The sequence below is a fragment of the Megalobrama amblycephala genome, linkage group LG2 (genome assembly GCF_018812025.1).
Source record: "Megalobrama amblycephala isolate DHTTF-2021 linkage group LG2, ASM1881202v1, whole genome shotgun sequence".
Classification (NCBI taxonomy): Eukaryota; Metazoa; Chordata; class Actinopteri; order Cypriniformes; family Xenocyprididae; genus Megalobrama; species Megalobrama amblycephala.
In genome coordinates this window covers 11,332,567-11,352,962 of record NC_063045.1, presented here as the reverse complement: position 1 = coordinate 11,352,962, position 20,396 = coordinate 11,332,567, and the positions used below count along the sequence as shown (strand labels likewise).

General features: G+C 34.2%; 3 protein-coding genes and 1 long non-coding RNA gene across 9 annotated transcripts in view; 1 reads left to right on the top strand and 3 right to left on the bottom strand.

The window, feature by feature from the left end:
- The window catches only part of LOC125263588, a 378,279-nt gene that overhangs the window by 31,765 nt on the left and 326,118 nt on the right, over window positions 1-20,396 (bottom strand). The window lies entirely within an intron of this gene.
- On the bottom strand, window positions 7,051-7,742 carry LOC125263608. The gene is made up of 3 exons (XR_007183857.1): window positions 7,611-7,742; window positions 7,356-7,484; window positions 7,051-7,285 (listed from the first exon to the last, which is right to left on the bottom strand). It is a non-coding gene; the product is annotated as an uncharacterized LOC125263608 (long non-coding RNA).
- LOC125263595 (gastrula zinc finger protein XlCGF49.1-like) lies at window positions 10,398-13,393 on the top strand. Its single transcript, XM_048182653.1, has 3 exons — window positions 10,398-10,800; window positions 11,658-11,781; window positions 12,422-13,393. The coding sequence occupies exons 1-3, from the start codon at window positions 10,786-10,788 to the stop codon at window positions 13,039-13,041; spliced, it is 759 nt and encodes a 252-aa protein (XP_048038610.1). The 5' UTR covers window positions 10,398-10,785; the 3' UTR covers window positions 13,042-13,393.
- Window positions 14,360-18,731, bottom strand: LOC125263562 (SLAM family member 5-like). 6 transcript variants are annotated; one of them, XM_048182595.1, is made up of 7 exons: window positions 18,512-18,731; window positions 17,630-17,905; window positions 17,182-17,502; window positions 16,735-17,031; window positions 16,314-16,391; window positions 16,098-16,158; window positions 14,361-15,350 (listed from the first exon to the last, which is right to left on the bottom strand). In XM_048182595.1, exons 1-6 carry the CDS (start codon window positions 18,591-18,593, stop codon window positions 16,103-16,105), a joined length of 1,110 nt encoding a protein of 369 aa, XP_048038552.1. In that variant the 5' UTR covers window positions 18,594-18,731; the 3' UTR covers window positions 14,361-15,350; window positions 16,098-16,102. The 6 variants fall into 6 exon arrangements, with proteins under 6 accessions (XP_048038550.1, XP_048038552.1, XP_048038547.1 ...); XM_048182592.1 differs by having other exon boundaries at window positions 14,362-15,350; window positions 16,260-16,391; XM_048182594.1 differs by having other exon boundaries at window positions 14,362-15,661.

Genomic DNA, 20,396 nt, shown 5'->3' with positions numbered 1-20,396 from the left:
TTATCATTTTGTTTTGAGACTTTGTTTAAATCATTATGCTTTACTTTTGTATTATATGTTGTATTGAAGGAAAGTAGAAGGGGTTATTTTACATATACAAAATGTTCTTGTACTTGTATGTTTAGCAGGAAGCTGAAGAAGAGTCTTTGACATATACACATACTTTTTCTTCATTGTTGTGCTTAGAACATCTAATTGCTCTACTATAACATATTTACCTAATGCAGATGTAAGATATATCATTTCAACTGGACGATTTTTCATTTCTCTTTTTCTCTTGAGTTGCATTGGCTACCTTGTAAGTCAATAAAGAGAGAAATCTTTCTCATTGGTTTTTAAAGTTATTACTTCACTTATATATTTGTTCAACCAATTCTTGACTAAACTTGTATTTTTTCAACAACTTTTATCTATAAAGCCTCTATTGGAGGGGAAAAGGATTTAGATGACATAGACTTCGTTTTCATTTAAATTTTGTTCACTAACTAATGATTAAACTTGTTACTCCTTTTATTACCAACACGATCACATGAGAATGCGTATCAATACGCGTGTGTAATCTCGTAGAATATATACGCCAAAATTAGTTTTGGCGTGCATATGATACACAGTTTTTCGCGTGCATATATAGGCTACGCACTTTATGCGTGTATATCCCTGCATTCCATTCAGAAGGGCTCATCCCTATGCCCTAATCCCTTCAAAGGGTTTACCCTCTGGAGTGAGAGCTTCGAAGGGATGAAGGGTGTAGGGGTCAAAAAAAAAAAAAAGAAAAACTTTTTTTGGAATGCAATTCTGCGTCATCTTAACGAGACAATCAAGCAAGAGTAGATTGTGCAAGCTGCGCCCTTTGTTTAACGTTAGTTTATTTATTTATTTTTGGTTTATCGCACCATATTGTATATTGTGTCTATGTATTTGAAACATTTAAATGGACTAATAAAGGGAGCTGTAAATGTTTATGTTGAAGTACAATGTCATTTTGACCATAATAATGTACCAAATCTAACTCATATAAATATTACAGTAGTAGGCTAAAAATACTATACATACATTTATGTGTAAAATCGAACTCCTAACCATTCTGTGATGTCAAAGAACTTCCATGTGCAAAGGATCATGGGGGCCCAAAGTGTCCATCAGTTGTACCCTTCGAAATCCTTCATTATGAAGGGCCCTTAGAAGTGGCCAGTTTTTAGCACTTCGGTTTGGAACGACCCTTCATTAAGGCGGCCATGATTATTTTCACTTCGAAGTGCCCTTCAGAGGGCGATATATCCCGTTTGGAACTTACCGTAAGACACGCTCTTGGGTAAGATGGGGGTGGGGGGTTTGTGCGTATAATACGCCATAAAGTGCGTATCATACGCACGCCAAAATGAGTTTGGCGTGCGGGTTATACATTCCACGACATTGCACACTCGTATTGATACGCATTTTCGTATGATCGGGCTCATTTTTATCTACTGAATCTGCTTAACCATCTGCAAAATCTTCAAATCATTTAAAGCTTTCCATTTATTTATTTTTTTAAATTCCTAATAAATAATATTTCTCATCACACATGACTGAAATTAAATGAGATTTATGGTATTGTATAATATAGACATATGCTGCGTTCACGCCACCTCGTAGGCTTTACCGGAATCTTGAAATGACAACACGTGACGTTATATTCGGAGCTGTTCACGTCCTTTTGGTCCTTGGACTGGGAATGATGCGTTTCTATGGCACCACTATCAACGCCTGAATGAATTCTACAGCGGTCAGGTACAGCGGCCACGTGGTACATGTGGGAGCTTTCAGAAAACTCCCAGCTTACAAGCTGTAATTACGAGCGCTACGAGGACGTAAACGCTTTTTACAAGCTAGAATCTCGTAACTACAGGAATTACGAGGCCGCGTGAACGCACCTATAGACAGCGTACAGACGTCATCCATATGGGACATTAATTTGACTTCGGTAAAGTTGGTTTTATATTCGCACATTCGGACTTCCGCGTTTAAGATTTGTCTAATTATATGTGCTTTGAAGTGAATATTTGCAAATACAAAGCATGGCATGCTATTCACAGCTAATTATTATCAATCTGTACATTTTCCAGAATCGAACAAGACGGCCATATATTGTATAATCGCTTACTTACTTGCTGAATGTCTGCTGAATGTCCAATGTTGTGCGGAAAACCACATAGGGAGCGTCTCAAAAGTTCGATATTGTTTTATTTTGTGCAAACAGACAACTACATTTTATCCAACTATGTACAATATAGAATATAGATATTTTTCTGTTTCTGTTTCTATACCTACAGAACATACAGCCCATGTATTGCTGTTTTATTCACCTCTGTTTCTCTGGTTTGAAGTGGTAATAAAAACAGTGTTCTCCACGTGTTAAATAAAATAAATGGCTAAACTTCTAAACTATCTTTATATTTTCCTGTTGTATGACACCTTCGTTTAACAATAAACTCTCACAACATCACAAATCATGTGCATTGAAGGATGTTTACAGTCCTGCAGAATTATCACTGTCCATGGTACTGAATCAATCAGATTATTGACAAGCATTCACAAAGTATAACAGCAAACAGGATGTTTAACTTGGGTGAACACTTCAAAAAGTAGTGTAAAAACTTTTTTTCAAGATGGTTTACTGGACATTTATGAGAAAGGTAGGGTACCACAATGTTTATTCACCCAATTTGTAGGCTACTGCATTTAAAAAAGTAATAGGCTATGTGATCATAAAGATGTTACTACTTTTACAAATCATATTTGTATATCCTTTTTTATGAACACATCTATATTGAAATATTACAAAATCTGAACATATTACAAAATTATTTTTTTATGTGTCTACTTCACAAAAACGGAGATTTGCGTTTGTGGCTACGTGATGACGTAATTTAGCAACTTATAGCAACAAATCGACCAGCCTGAAATCAACTGAAGGCAAAATACATTAAATCTCTTAATATCTCAGCAGAGGAGGATTAAAGAACTCCACAAACAGCATTACCAGCTTCACTTATTACTAACTTCACTGACATTTATTTCTGTCAGACGTCTGCAGCAGTTCTTATTGATAATTAACACAACTTTTATATTTCTTTCATTTAAGGTTACCGTGATGGTGATTGATGTTTCCATTTATTGGTCTCTAAAGTTTTGTTATAAGTAACGGCGTTCTTTGATTACTGAGACAGTTTGTTTAACAAACATGTTTGCAGTATATCAATAATTGTAATATTATGAAAAGATAAAAGATCGGAAATTATGGTTATATAAGAATCGTGGATTTTCCTTACTATCCAGTGTTAATTTGAATGTAATTGTTAACATGTACTATATTAATAAATTAAAATAAAAAGTCTTTTCTGCAGTGACACAAGAACACATCAACAATCAACCCATGATTCTCAGTAACGGTGACCAAAGTTTCATGCCGCAATGCATGCTGGGTACCATGGTAAACAAAAAAAAACTCCCAGAATGCATCACACTATTAATAAATAATGCAACTGAATTGTACAATATATTTTTTTCTAACTATTGTTGGAAAACGATAGTTGTTTGCTGTGATTTTTGTTGTGTTTTATTCGCTTTTTATGTCGAATTTATCTTTATGAATATTTTGTTTATTGTCACCATTGTTGAGATTCATATGCTGATTACTGATATCTATATTTTTCATTAGAGTACTCTTTCCTTAAATCCTGCAGTACAGGTATAATCCGTGTTGTACTATCACCGGATTTGCAAATAAATATATTAAGGGCTCATATTAATTATTATATTTCAAACTAATTGATAAAACAAGATATAATTAATGACATCTAAACAAGAACTACCCATAATTCTACTCATATATTTCCACCTCAGTTTATTGCTTCAATTGTGTTTTAACACACACCAATTCAGCTGCCAAGCATAAACCTAACGCTTAAACGATTAGTGGCCAACTACTGGAACCACCAATCACCATCATGGTAACCCATATTTATCAAGCATCTGACAATTACTCACAAGAACACTGCTGAAAAAAATCTTGCCTCAAATCTGCGCTTAAAAGTTACTTATGAAGCATCTCAGTCATAATTTAAGTGAACTACATCTTAAGTGTCAGAGCGTCAGCGTCTTAGAGATGATTCACGACACTTTGCTGTGCCACAAATGGTATTTTGGATGACGACATAGACATGGACCATGGACCGACATAGAATATTCTCAGATAAATTCACACTGAATGGTGTAATTCCTCAGAGGACTTTACATTCAACACATTTGACAATAAATATTTTTCAAGGTAATACATTACGATATACACATTGGAAATGAAAGATACAAATGTTTTCCACCACGTTTTAATAGTAATTTTTTAAACGGTATTTTGTTAACTGACCTGCCTAGCCTAGATTTTATGATCATTCCACGCCAGATCATCATTCCAGATGTGACAGATACCTTTATATAGCCTACGTTCGTGATTTTTTTTTTCCAGCGGTGAAGGGGGGTGGTGTGGAATCCTGCACAGAAATCACCAACATTGTATTACAGTGAGGTTCTTGACTGTTTGAAGTAAAGTATTTGGAGTTTCGTAGGACTTTGCAGACGGTTCCTTTCATTCTGTCTCTTAACCGTGTGCGTATAGAGATCAGTGCGTGTTTTCCACTGCGGATGAAAGCTGGTTTTGAGGAAAATAAGGCTGTTGCTGCTTGTCTATGTTACTACGATTAAAAAGAGGTGTTATTTGTGCAGTAACAGCGTTTAGCGCACACGTTATTGATCCGGGAAATTGGAATCTGTGAATATGCGGCCAACTTTACTTTTACTCTGAAACCCTGTATTAAGTAGCTTGATTAACCAGTCGTTTATGTTTTGTTTGTGTGTGTCATTTATGTTTTAAACTTCTTCAGTTAAAATTATCATTAAACACTTTTCATTTGTTCTTTACATTAATATAAATATTTTACAACTTCTTTTGAAAGGCTGTGAGTGTGTTTTCAAAAGCTATTGAACTGGAACTGTGTGTGTCCATCAAAACAGACTTAGACCTTTGATACTGAACTTTTTCAGTTAATATGACTTCATTAAACACTTTTCAACTGTTCTTTACATTAAGATAACTATTTTTCAACTTCTTTTAGACTGATATGAGGCTTTTTTTCAAAAGATATTAATTTTAGAAGTGTGTCAATACAAAAAAGCTTTATTAGACATTAAGGGTACAAACTATACTTTTCCAGTCAATATTACTATATTAAACACTATAAGTGTGTTCTTTACATTGAGATAAATATTTTGCAACTTCTTTTAGATTGATATGATGCTTTTTTCCAAAGATATTAATTTTAGAAATGTGTCAATACAAAATAGCTTTATTACAGTTTAAGGGTAAAAAGTATCCTTTTCCAGGCAATATTTGTACATTAAACACCATGACTATGTTCTTTACATTGAGATAAATATTTTGCAACTGCTTTTACACTGATATGATAATTTTTTCCAAAGATATTAATTTTAGAAGTGTGTCAATACAAAATAGCTTTATTAGACTTTAAGGGTACAAACTACACTTTTCCAGTCAATATTACTATATTAAACACTATAAGTGTGTTCTTTACATTGAGATAAATATTTTGCAACTTCTTTTAGACTGATATGATGCTTTTTTCCAAAGATATTAATTTTAGAAATGTGTCAATACAAAATAGCTTCATTACAGTTTAAGGGTACAAACTACACTTTTCCAGTCAATATTACTATATTAAACACTATAAGTGTGTTCTTTACATTGAGATAAATATTTTGCAACTTCTTTTACATTGATATGATAATTTTTTCCAAAGATATTAATTTTAGAAATGTGTCAATACAAAATAGCTTTATTACAGTTTAAGGGTAAAAAGTATCCTTTTCCAGGCAATATGTGTACATTAAACACTATGACTATATTCTTTACATTGAGATAAATATTTGTAAATTTCTTTTACACTGATATGAGGCTTTTTCCCAAAGAAATTAATTTTAGAAGTGTGTCAATACAAAATAGCTTTATTAGACATTAAGGGTACAAACTACACTTTTCCAGTCAATATTACTATATTAAACACTATAAGTGTGTTCTTTACATTGAGATAAATATTTTGCAACTTCTTTTAGACTGATATGATGCTTTTTTCCCAAAGATATTAATTTTAATAGTGTGTCAATACAAAATAGCTTTATTAGACTTTAAGGGTACAAACTATACTTTTCCAGTCAATATTACTATATTAAACACTATGACTATATTCTTTACATTGAGATAAATATTTTGCAACTTCTTTTACACTGATATGATAATTTTTTCCAAAGATATTAATTTTAGAAATGTGTCAATACAAAATAGCTTTATTACAGTTTAAGGGTACAAAGTATCCTTTTCCAGGCAATATTTGTACATTAAACACCATGATTATGTTCTTTAAATTGAGATAAATATTTGTAAATGTCTTTTACACTGATATGAGGCTTTTTTCCAAAGATATTAATTTTAATAGTGTGTGAATACAAAATAGCTTTATTAGACATTAAGGGTACAAACTACACTTTTACAGTAAATATTACTATATTAAACACTATGAGTATGTTTGAGTATGTTTGATTAACCAGTCATTTATGTTTTGTTTCTGTGAATTATTTATGTTTTAAAGTACTACCATAATAATGATAAATCAATGACAACTACATACATGACTATAAATGATTATGAATTTTTTTATAAAAACAAACAAAATAATGTTCAAAATAATAAGAAAGTAAAACACTAATGTATAGTTGCCTTTGAAGAAGATTTTATTATAGTAAAATTGATTATAATACAGCATAATACAAGCATGTCTCACTCCACAAATATAATCATACATGAACAAAGAGCAGAAAGGGTGTGCGCTTGCTAGTAAAAAAGTATTACTGTTTTGGATCTACACATGCTAAATATCTTTTTTTAAAACAGACTATCATACCCGAATTTTTGGCATGCCTTTTAGTTTCATTTCATTTGTACCAGTCAGAGAGTCAAGCACGAAAAGGGTGTCAGTCTGAGCATATACAAACTAAATTGGATAAAAAGAAACAAATAAATTAGCAAATAAATGTCACTGAAAGATCAAACATGTCTAAATGGGCATATGTAGTAGCTTATCATTGAAATTAGCACTCTTTTACTTACCACAAACCTCCAGTGATTTTTGGTGATATTGACAAAAGTGATGACCCCATCATATTGCTCTAAGTTGACCTGTTTATCAAAAGATCATGTCTGTGCAGTGTACATGTGAAAATTAAATATCATAAGTAGTTGCACTCACTTTTCAAAATCCTTGCTGTTCCATCTGCTCTCTTGTGCCATTTAAAATGACACCTGTGGTGTCATGGCTTAGCTGGTAGAGATTTGCATCCTCCTTATTAAGTACAGCTCTGAAATAGCACTCAATAGTCTAAAATGATAAAGCATTTCAATTTGAATCACATTACTTGATTGACATACATTGAGGACAACATTTACTGTTACATACAAATATAATTGTAATTATGCATTTAGATTTTTGTTCTGTAATGTGTACCTCTCCAAATAACCATTCATGTGGCCTCAGTGCATTGAATTCCTTGTGATGTAAAAGGAACTCGAGATCCTGGCTAGGAGACTGAACAATTACAACAACTAGCAGCTCTGTATGTTCCTTCTTCTTCAATAGTATTTGGATCTGTAATGATATGAAGTTCATAGAGTAAATAATAGCGTACCTTCATATATGCAATTAATAGTTTAAAGTTTTGTTCTAATGACTTCATTACCTGTTCATCTACATGGAGTCCATCTGCAGGAGGCTGACATGCATCAGAACTTGAAGTTTCCACTTCCACATCCTTCTTGATCCTCTTTTTGGGGAGCAGGTATTTTATGTGGAACAGAAAAGAATTTGGATTCGGTGGATGGGAAACGGTCTTCCTTCTTCTTCCAAGTTTCTTGAGATTGATCAAGGTTCAAAGGTTCCTCAGGTTGCCGCAAAAGCTTTTGAGGAAGTTCATGCTTGATGATCTTTCTTATGAAGGTCCCTGTTTTGACTTTTCTTTCTTTATGCATTATGGAATGTTTGACAATTCCAAACCACCTTTCAATGTGACAGTTGGCATCTCTTGTTTTTGGTTGTTTCTTTATTGTCTCCATGTACTGTTCATGACATTCATCCATCAGGTCTCCCAACAGCAAGCCACTCCAAAGAGGAAAGATAGCAAGGTACATATCAAAGAGGACTGTGAGAATGCCTGGACAAAAGTATGGGTTGACTTCTGTTGCCAACCCTGTGTCATCATCAACCATTTCTTCCTTCACCTCTTTCATAATCTGCTGAAAAAAGGCATAGAATGGTGATTTGCCACTGATGGTCGTTGCATGTGTTCTGTCTTCACTTTCACACATTTCCCAGTCTTCAGATTGGGGAGTTTCTTCCAGTGGCTCCTCTTTGGATCTTGAAATGACACTCTCCAAAATACGCAGACTCTCTTTGACGAGGTCTGTGTTTTGTTGGGTTGTGAGCAAGGCACATAATGCACGGAACACCTTTCTTTATTAAGTCATGTTGCTGGCATTTTGAAGTCTTGCGAAAGCATATGTGGCAAAGTTTCTCAGTCCTTTGTCATCTGTTTGCCTACAGATTGCCTGTCTGACAGCTTTCAGGATGTGAGCAGAGCAAATGTGTAGTACAGTATATGACTTCCTGTAGCTCAGTGGTTAGAGCATGGCACTAGCAATGCCAAGGTCATGGGTTCGATCCCAGGGATTGCACACACTCAGATACAAATGTATAGTATATTGCAATGTAAGTCGCTTTGGATAAAAGCGTCTGCCAAATGCATAAATGTAAATGTAAATGTAATGACTTCATTTCATCCACTGATTTTTTTGTTCATGCAGAAGTCATATGCTCTGTTGAGGTAAGTGCTGATGTGCTCTTTGTTGAAAGCGAACATCACACTTTGTATTAAAGCCCAGCTATAATCAGTTTCGACCTGGTGAATTTTTATTTGGGTGTACTTTGATAAATGCAAAGTGAATTGCATGAGCCAAAATGTGATTGGTGGTACTGAGTGCTTCATTGGAGAGCGTTTCACAAATAGGCAGTGGTGGTGCATCTCGACCTGCATTTCCTGGAAGAGTGAGCGCATATTACAACACCGGTTTTGGCTGTTCTGGAATGTTTGACACTACACCACCAGTGGCATCAAGATAGAGGGACACAGGAGACTTACTTCGCAAATGATGCACAAGAATGCTGATCCCCCAACTCAGAGTACAAATGAACAATGAACCGATTCACACTGAAATGCTGTATGTAGCCTGGTATTTTGAAGTATTTTTCGTCAATGTCCTTAAATATTGTCTGCCTTAAGGATATTTCCATCTTGATGTTAGAGTGTTTAATGAAGTCATTTTAACTGAAAAAGTTCAGTATCAAAGGTCTAAGGCTGTTTTGATGAACACACACAGTTCCAGTTCAATAGCTTTTGAAAACACACTCACAGCCTTTCAAAAGAAGTTGTAAAATATTTATATTAATGTAAAGAACAAATGAAAAGTGTTTAATGAAGTCGTTTTATCTGAAGAAGTTCAGTATCAAAGGCTTAAGGCTGTTTTGATGCACACAGACAGTTCCAGTTCAATAGCTTTTGAAAACACACTCACAGCCTTTCAAAAGAAGTTGTAAAATATTATATTAATGTAAAGAACAAATGAAAAGTGTTTAATGAAGTCATTTTATCTGAAAAAGTTCAGTATCAAAGGTCTAAGGCTGTTTTGATGCACACAGACAGTTCCAGTTCAATAGCTTTTGAAAACACACTCACAGCCTTTCAAAAGAAGTTGTAAAATATTTATATTAATGTAAAGAACAAATGAAAAGTGTTTAATGAAGTCATATTAACTGAAGAAGTTCAGTATCAAAGGCTTAAGGCTGTTTTGATGGACACACACAGTTCCAGTTCCACATAGTGCGCATTAGCGACATCTGGTGGTCAGACTTGTTTCTCCACCATATCTAAATCATCTAAATCACAGATCTACGGTTTGAAAAAGCACTTGACTAAAGCTTCGTAAGTCCGTGACATACGGAATAACTCTTGTCTTGAATCATTTATATCTAATATAAACTAATCTCATCTAAATTAATTAATATGTGCCTCGAAGCCTCGGTATCAACCGTCCCATCACTAGACTTAAGTACCATGGACAGTGAGTCTTTAGCACGCTGTCAATCGAAACTTGCACTTTGTAGATGGTTCCTTAGATTAACGATGACGTCACAGCACTCCATAGAGGTAAGTGTGTTTGTTTGCTGTCAAGTTCTACAGAAAATTGTGTTGTACTTTGTGCTCATAACAGTCAGTAACGATAATAAAATTAAATTAGCCTTTTTTAATGCAGATTCACAAAGTTATTGAAAGCGGCAGTCCGAATGTGCGAATATAAAACCAACTTTACCGAAGTATTAATTTGCCTTCCCAATCGCAGCACAAAGAGTAGCCTAAATCAGAGATTGTAAAACTGCATAAACCAGTGTAAAACGATCAAACATTTATCCGGGTCTTTAACGTGAATTGAATATATCAACAACATATTCAGTATACAACCGAAATAATTTGTATAACGTTTTTTAAACCTTTACCCATCATTCCCGTTCGTGTATGGACAATGAAACAGCAAATAAATTATTGATAGGAGGATTCAAATATATCAGGTAAATGAAGGAGACAAAAGTAAGCATTCATATATTAAGTTCTTTTGATGTTCAGGCTGTCTACAGCGGTCTCACATGACTCAGACTTCGGTAAAGTTGGTTTTATATTCGCACATTCGGCCATCCGTATTCAATAGCCTTGTTAATCACACTACATTGGACATTCAGTGGACATTCACAAGTAAATATGCCATTAAAACAATACTTGCCTATTTTGATCGACTGTGAAAAATGTTGTAAGTTGACAATCGTTGGTTGTCAATATCATGTCGGTGCTTAAAATTCGCAAACATTAATTTATTGCACATTTATTGGAAAGTCTGAATTTATCAGAAGTCCGAATGTGTGAATATAAAACCAACTTTACCGAAGTATTACTCAGTCACTGAATCGCTTTAATGTTAAAAATGTTAGGCTACTTATATTTTGACATGACTTATATTTTTACACAAACAACGTAAATACTGTGACGTCTACATTTAAACATCTTATTTCAACGTGCAGCTTACGTTAATTACCACTTAACGCCTCACAAAAGTTGCAGTTTGGCCAGGTTTGTGAAAAGTTGTAAAAGCGTTTTGTGTTTACTGGGAAGAGAGTGTTTCTACTGCAAACACTTATAATAAAGTAAAATCTCTGCTGATTTTAAGGCTTTCAGGAGTCACTATTAACAGCCTCTATATCTCAACAGTTTTCACCTCATTCATTATGCTGATACATTCAGATCACCTGTAAACTACCACATTTCACTGGTGCCAACAGACCACTTTTGATATTTACAATGTATTGTTATAGTCTGTGATAAACCGTGTTTCGTGTAAAAACAACTGCGAACTAAAAACCAATTAATCTTCAGTGAAGCTCCTCCTACAACAGTTCACCAATAAATGCTGGAGTATTCCCATCAGTCTACAAGTGAAGAAGACAGAGCTGAACAGTGGGAACATGAGTGATCCAGAGTCCTGCAGAATGGAGCATGAAGATACTGAAGAACAAAGAGGTTGGTGTTTATTCTTGATCCATCATTAATCATGTGGAAGATCATTAAGGTTCTAAAATTTCCAGCAGTTCATCCAGATTTAGAGGTTGTAGTAAAAAAAAAAAACCTCTAGGAGCTGTGAATTAACTGTTGAAATAACAAAATTGACCCTTTTTTTAACAAATCGGTGAAAAGAGGTTTAAGAAACATTTATGTTGACTATCAACATCAGGAAATCTGGCTAAATACTAGAGGAGCGGTTTTTATTTTACATTTATTTCTGTTTCACAGTTTTGCACAATTGTTTAACACTTTACACCTCATGAATTGTAAACATTTCACAATCGCATGACTGCTTTTATTAATTTCTAAAAATAAACTTTGCATTCTTTAGCATAAATTAGAGAATTGTCATTTAAAGTTACTGATAAACTTTATATATTTTTTAATAAATTATGAGCAAGATATTGTTACAGAAGTTATGATTTATGGTAACTTTGGTAAGAGTTGATGAATGTAGTCAATCCCATTCAAACATTTGTTTAGCAATTACTACTTTCTGATACATCAGGGTTCACTTTTCCAGCATTCATGTCCTGTCCTTTTACATTTCTCTCTTCTGTTATGATTTACTAAAAAAAGCTTTTTACTTTCATTTTAGTCCTGATGGAAGAGAATGATGAGAGTGAAGAACTGAGTGAAGCGGAAGAGAAACATCATCAGGTCTGCTCACAGACTGAGCGAAATTTTTCACTGAAAAGTTCCAAAAAATCTTTCACCTGCACTCAGTGTGGGAAGAGTTTTACACAAAAAGGATCTCTTAAGTCACACATGAAAATCCACACTGGAGAGAAGCCGTACACATGTGATCAGTGCGGGAAGAGTTTCAGACATGCAAGCACTCTTAAAATGCATGTGGATTCTCATTCTGGAGAAAGACGATTTAACTGCGATCAGTGTGGTAAAAATTTTCTTTGGGAAGCATCCCTGAAGAACCACCTGAAAACTCATTTAAAGGAGAAGCCTCACATGTGTTCTTTGTGTGGAAAAAGTTTTACTCTGTCGAGTACTTTAAAAATACACCAGAAAAGACACTGTGGTGTGAAGGATCACATGTGCTTTGATTGTGGGAAGACCTTTTTCACAGATGATGAACTTAAGCTGCATCAGAGGATTCACACTGGAGAAAAACCTTACAAGTGTTCACACTGTGACAAGAGATTCAGTCAGGCAGGACACATGAAAAGACATGAGAAGATCCACACTGGAGAGAAGCTGTAAAACTGCCATCCATGTGACAAGAGTTTCAATCAATTATCTTCTCTACTCAGGCATACAAAAATGTCTAAAATCATGGTGTAACGTGACCCAATAATATGCTGGGCAATAAAAGCTCTTTTCCATATCAATCAGGACAAAGAAACATCATCAAAAGTTGTCTCTGTGATCAGAGTTTATTTTAAAGGCAGTTACAAGTGTGAGATTGAGATCTCGCTTCTCTTTTTCTCTTGAGGTGGTTTGACTATTTTTTTAAAGTGAGAGAAATATCTCTCTTTTGTATTCATATTACTTCATTTTTATGCCTCTTCACCAACTAATGCTTGAATAAACTTGTTACTCATTTTATCAACAACTTTTATTGTCCAATTTTAATGCGTGTTGATTTGACAAATCCTCTGAAGGAATACGGTCATGAAAAAAATGTTAGTTTTGATCATTAGTTATAGAAGTTTTCCATTCCCCTTAGAAACTTTTGTGAGTGAATGGATGTTTTTCATCTCCATGTCCCTTTTGAGTGCTCCATGTTATTCAGTTCATCAGGAGCAGTGTCCATGTTTTATTATTGGTTCATGTTAGTATGGTGTATTTACCATTTCCATAACCTTCCCAAAATATCACTTTATTTTCACTTTGTGTTACTTTCTACATTTTTGAAGACTTTGGTGGCTCATACCAACTTAACTAACTTAATTGTATTAATAAAAATCACCTGAGACTGCTATTTAACCTGTTAACCATTTGAGGACATTTTAAATGCTATTCCAAAAACTGCCAGATGGATCATGTGAACTCCCATCCCTCCTCTTTAATGGTAATGACCTCATGACAATCATCCACAACAAACTTCAATATTATATCATACATTTCTATACCTTAATGATATTTTTGCAAGCTTATGATAAGCTAATTGCATAAAATTTGTGAATACAATATATTAGCTTTCCAGAGTGGCTCATAAAGCAAACCCTTTTTTTTTTTTTTTTTTTTACAGATTTGTTGGCGCCTCCTCATGACCTGGAAGGTCGCTTTGTACACTGTCAGAAAAAAAGGTGCGTGCTTGTCACTGGGGCAGTACCCTAAGGTACAAAAAAGGTACTAATATGTACCTTTAAGGTACAAATATGCACTTTTAAAGTACTAATATGTGGTACTAATATGCACCATTAAGGGGTAAGTAAGGTACAAAGATGTACCTTTTCACTTTTGTACCTTATAGGGAACTGCCCAAGTGACAGCGCCGTACCTTTTTTTTCTGACAGTGTACCTAAATCTGAGGGTCCAAGTTTCAGAAGCACGATGCATGGAAATGTGTTTCTAACTATCTGCGCATGAGTGGAAATTTACAGCGATAATTACATGTATTATTATTTACAGGAAAATTACAGTTGGGTAAAGGCTTTAACCTTGAAGACTAGAAAGAGATATAAAGATGGGAGAACACATGTTTGTCTCTTATGCAGTGATATGATTTTATTTGCCACCACAATCATAAATCTAAAAGTATTTTAAAAGTGACTTTATTTGTAACTACTTGCCATAATTGCAGTGTATGACAAACTAAAAAGACCCCCCCAAAAAATAATACACACAACTGAGAAATGATCATAAGATCAAATTTGGGACAGTTTCTGCACAGCATTTTATAAATGAGGCCTCCCAACCTGGCATTTTTTGGCCATGTCTGCAATAAAGATTTTAAATATATTGGCCATCTCGAAGTTATTCATTTCCTGTGCAACTTCTTGCAAAGGCACGTCCAAACAAACCGCTTGCATTTAATTTAGTCACACCACAAGGTGTCACTGTGGCCTCAAAGCTTCAGCACTGCCACTCTGAGGTAAAACGCACCCTCCTCATTTGCAGCATACAGACAAAGATATGTAGAAATAATTATATATGGACATAAATAAATGTAGAAATAAATAATTATGGAAATAAATGAGGACATAAATACATATATACATAAATGTGGAAAGAAATAAAAGTGGAAATAAATAAATTAAAAAATAAAATGTGGAAAAAAATACAATTATACATAAATAAGTAAATAAAATACAATTCTTGAATATTTATGTATTTTTATTTTTACTGAAGTTTTCAGAAGATTACCCAGGAGTCTGACAACATGCAGTTACATGTGCAAGCCTATTATTAAGTAACATTTTATTAAAACATGCAAATGACAATTTTTTGCAATTTATACTCATCTTGGCATTTACATCCAGCATTTTTGATATCCCACATTTTGCATAAAAATTGGTGGATGGAAACATCTAATGACCACAGAGGAAGGGAAGGAATATACAGACCTGCAAGGTAGAAGGTCATTTTAAGCATTCTTATTTTTTATTTTACAAAATTAGTTGAAGAAAAACTTAATGGGTAGGTAAAAGCTTAAAAAACATAAAAACCAAAAGAAAAGTAAACACAACAAACTACACAAACTCAATGAATATAAAACAAGAGAAAATTGAATATGCAAAAGAAGTACAACTGCCAGCAGCTGGGAAATTGCCAGATCTTATTGCATCGTCCCACAATATAACAATAAGTTAACAAATTTTTGGATGCTAAATTCATGTCTTAACACTTGAGTACACTGATCTACTGCAACAACATCCTGCAGGAAAAGAACAATCAGAATTGATTAAAGAAAAAACATTGGCGCGTTAAATCAAGTACAATCAACTTGAATGTTTGTTATTTCAACTTAAATTCCATTTAAAAATGGCATTTTTATTACCTTAAAAAAGGAGCTGAATCTTGTATAACTTTAAAAGTTGAAAATTGCTTAAATTGCTTTAAAAACTTAAATTTTATTTTGAGTTAAAGCCATGAAAAACATATGTTGTTGTCATAACTTATTGATCACATAATTTTTTACAGTGTAGGTTCCAACACAAGGGACAGATGTTCATGTTTATTTAAAATAAAAGCTCAATTTACATTAATACTGAAGAGGGGGGAAAACAGTTGCATGCAACTACAGAGGGAATTTTAAGAAGCTGAGTGAGTAAACATGTACAAAAACTGCACAGTAACAAAATATATCTTACCATACTTAACTGATGTGTACAGAATGTGGGTTCAGTATAATCTCTTCCCCTTGAATATTAACTGTTAATAATAATTTTAAAACATTTAATAAACCAAAATACACTGTTTTGTTTTACAAAGTATTTTTAAAGATTGTTTTATTTTTTAATGTAAAAACTTGCCATCTTCTCCTGCTTGTTTACACTTTTTGAAACAGTAGCAAACAAATGCAACACCTGCAAACACCGGCAGCATCAGCAGCACTACACCAACAGGAACTTTCTGCACTTTGACATGTGAACGCTGGTTCTGTTCTGTAATGCACAAGTCATCAGTGTGATCTTAATTTAACAGCATAAACTTTCAAACAAGTTATTAAATTAATCATTATGATAATGAAAATGGTCATTAAACAGGAAAGGCTTGTTTTTTTTTTAACAGCCAAACGCTTCATCAATGTTTGGCTTTCATATCAGAATCAAATTTGGAAGAGACTTTTATTAGACAAACATTTTTATACTGTCATCAACATTTTTTCATTATTTATCTGCTAAAAGTGAATAAGTGTTTGAGTTTTAGCATATAGGTGATGCCAAACAAACATGGCCTAAAAGTCACAAAATTCACAATTTTAGAGGATAAAAGATGCTGTGATACCTGGACATGTGTGACAGAGTTCACTGATGTTGTTCAGAGGTTTGGTCTGGTTGCTGATGGGATTGTTGATCACACAGCTGTAGGTGTTTTTATCCTGATATTCCACCTCCAGAGGTAGAGAGAGACTGATGCTGAGATCAGACACACTGATGCTGGACAATAAACTGTTTCCTTTGTACCAGGAGAGAGTCACATGATTCACATTCACCACTGAACACACCAGTGAACATTTCTGACTTGATGATGATGAAGAACATTGTGAAGAGTTACTGCTGATGACAGGAACAGGTAAAGAACCTGAAAAACGAATAAGCAAACAAATACCTTTAACAATAGAGATACTGCATTTGACTGTCATCTGACATATTCAGTTTTGAGTCAACTCTCCCTTTAAGACAAATTGATTTTTAACCTGGATGAAAATTATGAAAGACAAAAACGACTTACTATTGACTTTAACACAATGAGACTTGAATGTTTTATGTTGTATGATTCCATTTCTGATGATGATAAATTTATAACATCCAGTGTCTTTAATGCTGATGTTCCGGATGGTGAGAGATCCGGTCTGACTATCCAGCTGAAATCTGTCTCCGAATCCCTCTTCACCATCACATGTAATCATTTTATTTTCCTTATAATTAGCTATACAAAGATGATCTTCAGACTTCCATCGTATCAGATCACCGCTCTGTAGTTCAGAAGCATCAGGGCAAAATGTCACCGATTCTCCCTCCATCACTGAAACATTCATTTCAACCGGTGAACCTGTAAAACACAATATCCAGTTTAAACTTGATATTCATTGTAATACGTAATTTCTTTTCATCCTGTTGGAGCTTTAACAGGTCAGAATTTTAAAGGGTTAGCTAATAGTGTTGTAACCTTTACTCACACGTTCTGGAAAAGATTTGTAATCGAGTTTGATTGGCTGCATATGTGTCGCTGAAGCTCCAGATAATGTGTGATCTGCTCTGCTTGTCTTTAAACCTCTCGTAACTGTCCGAGGTCGAGATGATCCTTTCATAGACTTCAGGAGTGTGAATGTTTGGAGATCCGAACATCCACAGCACATGATCTTGTTGCGTTTCATTAAAATCATTGTGAAGAATGATGAAATCTCTCTCAGTCACTCCTGTCATCATTTCATCCCTCACATAATCATTCACATCTGGAAAAAGGGATAGTTCACCCAAAAATTAAATCCTGTTATCATCTACACTCCCTTAAGTTGTTACAAACCTGTTTGAGACGACAGTTTGAAGAATGTTGGCATAACCAGACAGACAGTTGACAGTAGCAAATGACTTCCACAGTATTTTTTCTTACGTTTGAAGTCAAAGTCAATTCTCAACATGATCTTAGAAAACAGAAATGTAACTGAGTTACATTGATTTTAATTTTTTCTTTTTTTTTTTCTTTCTAAACAACATTGACTATTTTTCTGATCTTAAAACTGTTTGTCAAAATTATGTTTTATTAAAACAACTATCATTGTATGGACAACAAAAAAAATCTGCAGGTTTAGAATAAATAATGACAATTTTGATGGCTTATAACTATCCCGTAGTCACGTCGTGACCAAAAGATTGATAGTGCATTTTCATATGGTTCTATAGCTGCCATAGACTTGCAGCCTGAGTCAGAATAAGACCTACGTACAGAAAACATTCATCATTTTTGTGAACAGAGCTGAAAAGTTGTTGTTGAACAAGACTAGAGATTAGAAGATTAGCCTTAATTTTAATGTAGAGTTTTAAAAAAATGCATCACTCACCGTCCATGCATAGATTGAAACAGAACAAAGCAAGAAAAACATTAAAATTCTTCAGTAGTTTGAACAGATGAAGATTTAACATGATCCCATCAGCTGTTTCTCATTCTAAAGATTAACTAGTAAACTAACTGGAGAAAGTTGTATTACATTTATTTCATATACAGAAAGTGTCACAACTTCCGTCATCTTTTACGACAAGACAATCCCAAATGAAAACAAAAGCGGAGAAATGCACCTGCGCAATGCGAGTTGTCACATGTCGGTACTTGTAAATCAAACATCATACACTCTTAGAAAAAAAAAAAGGTTCAGTGGGGTTATATGTTGTATTCCTGACTCAACTTTAAAGAATGTTTTATGCCAAAAAGGTAAATGTTACGTGTTTAGACACACAGAGATCAAGAATCAGCCTGTGAATCTCAACAATGGTGACCATCAAAAAGCATGTAGCAATGCATTCTGGGAGCCACCAATCAAAATCCATCCATGGCTCCCATCATGCATTGCTGCATGAATAAATTATGAGCTGAATTGTCTTAGTAATTTCCTTTATTGTCACTATTTTTTTTTCTGTTTTTCTGTGACTTTTTAGTAGCTTGTTTTCTAATGTTCAGAGTTGATCTGTTGATCAGAATATGTTGCTTGTCACCGTCATTGAGATTCACAGGCTGATTCTTGATGTCTGTGTGTGCCTAAAAGACAGACTTTTCTTTTTTATTCTGAACAACTTTTGAGAATAACTTTGGATATATTGAATCACAGTGCTGCTGCAATCAATCATGTTAATTTATCTCAGAGATTGAGCTCTAAATTAGTTCAGTTATTCACACAAATAATGATTACGTAAAAAAAAAACATAACCAACACCACCTGATCATCTTTTCTCTTTGCTTGATTAGCTGTTACAACAGTCCAAACAAAAACTAATATTAAATGGTCAAAGGTCAAGAGCCCAACTAAAGCAAACCCTCATCTCCACGATGGTGGCTTAAAAATTGTGATTTTCTCCTTTGGTGATTCTGCTTGTTATCATCAGGTGTCTTCAATAATGCTCAATCATCACTCAATTAATCACTTAATTATCTCATTAACTCTGACACATGCTTCAATGGTACTTTAACTCAGTAGTGCGCAAACACGTGAACACTAAGCAGTGTTATATAGACTGGGCATACTATTAGATAAATCTTACCTATTTCATTTACATATGACTTACAAATATGAATCACATTAAGTTTATTATTTTGTTTATGTAAAAACTATGTAATCCAAATGGATGGAAATTTTATATGTAATTCAATTACATAAAACTTATGTTTAGCCTGAAATATTTTTTTGAGTGCAGGTAAATGTATCATGCCAATTACATAATCAAATCAAAGGTGATCAATACAAAACATCAAATGCTCAGAAATAGAGTAAGATGCATACCTGACATTAGAAAAATGCACATTGCTGAGTGTCCTGGACACTCAGCAATGTGGGCTTCATCTGAATACAGAGTCGCCTCGAGCCTTTTGCAAAATTTCCTTAAATACTCAGACCAACCCCCAATGTGGGGCATGAACTTATAATCAGACTTTGCATTTACTAGGGCCACAGACCTAGGGGGTTCGCACATTGCTGTGGAACAGGAGGTAGTTTGGATGAAAGACCCTGGGAAAGGGGCAGGATGGAAAGAAGCTTTCCCGCAACTTCACTCTGTGGGGTGTGGAGACAAATGGCTGTATGTGTTTGTGCTGTCCATATCTCAGGAGATCAAAGTATCTGAGGATCTGTTGATCTTACACAGTCCGCAACTTTTTTTGGTTAAAAATGATCCAAAATCAACTTTTGAACAAGTACATAACCAGCCAGTGTTCAAAACGATCTAATTATCTTGTCT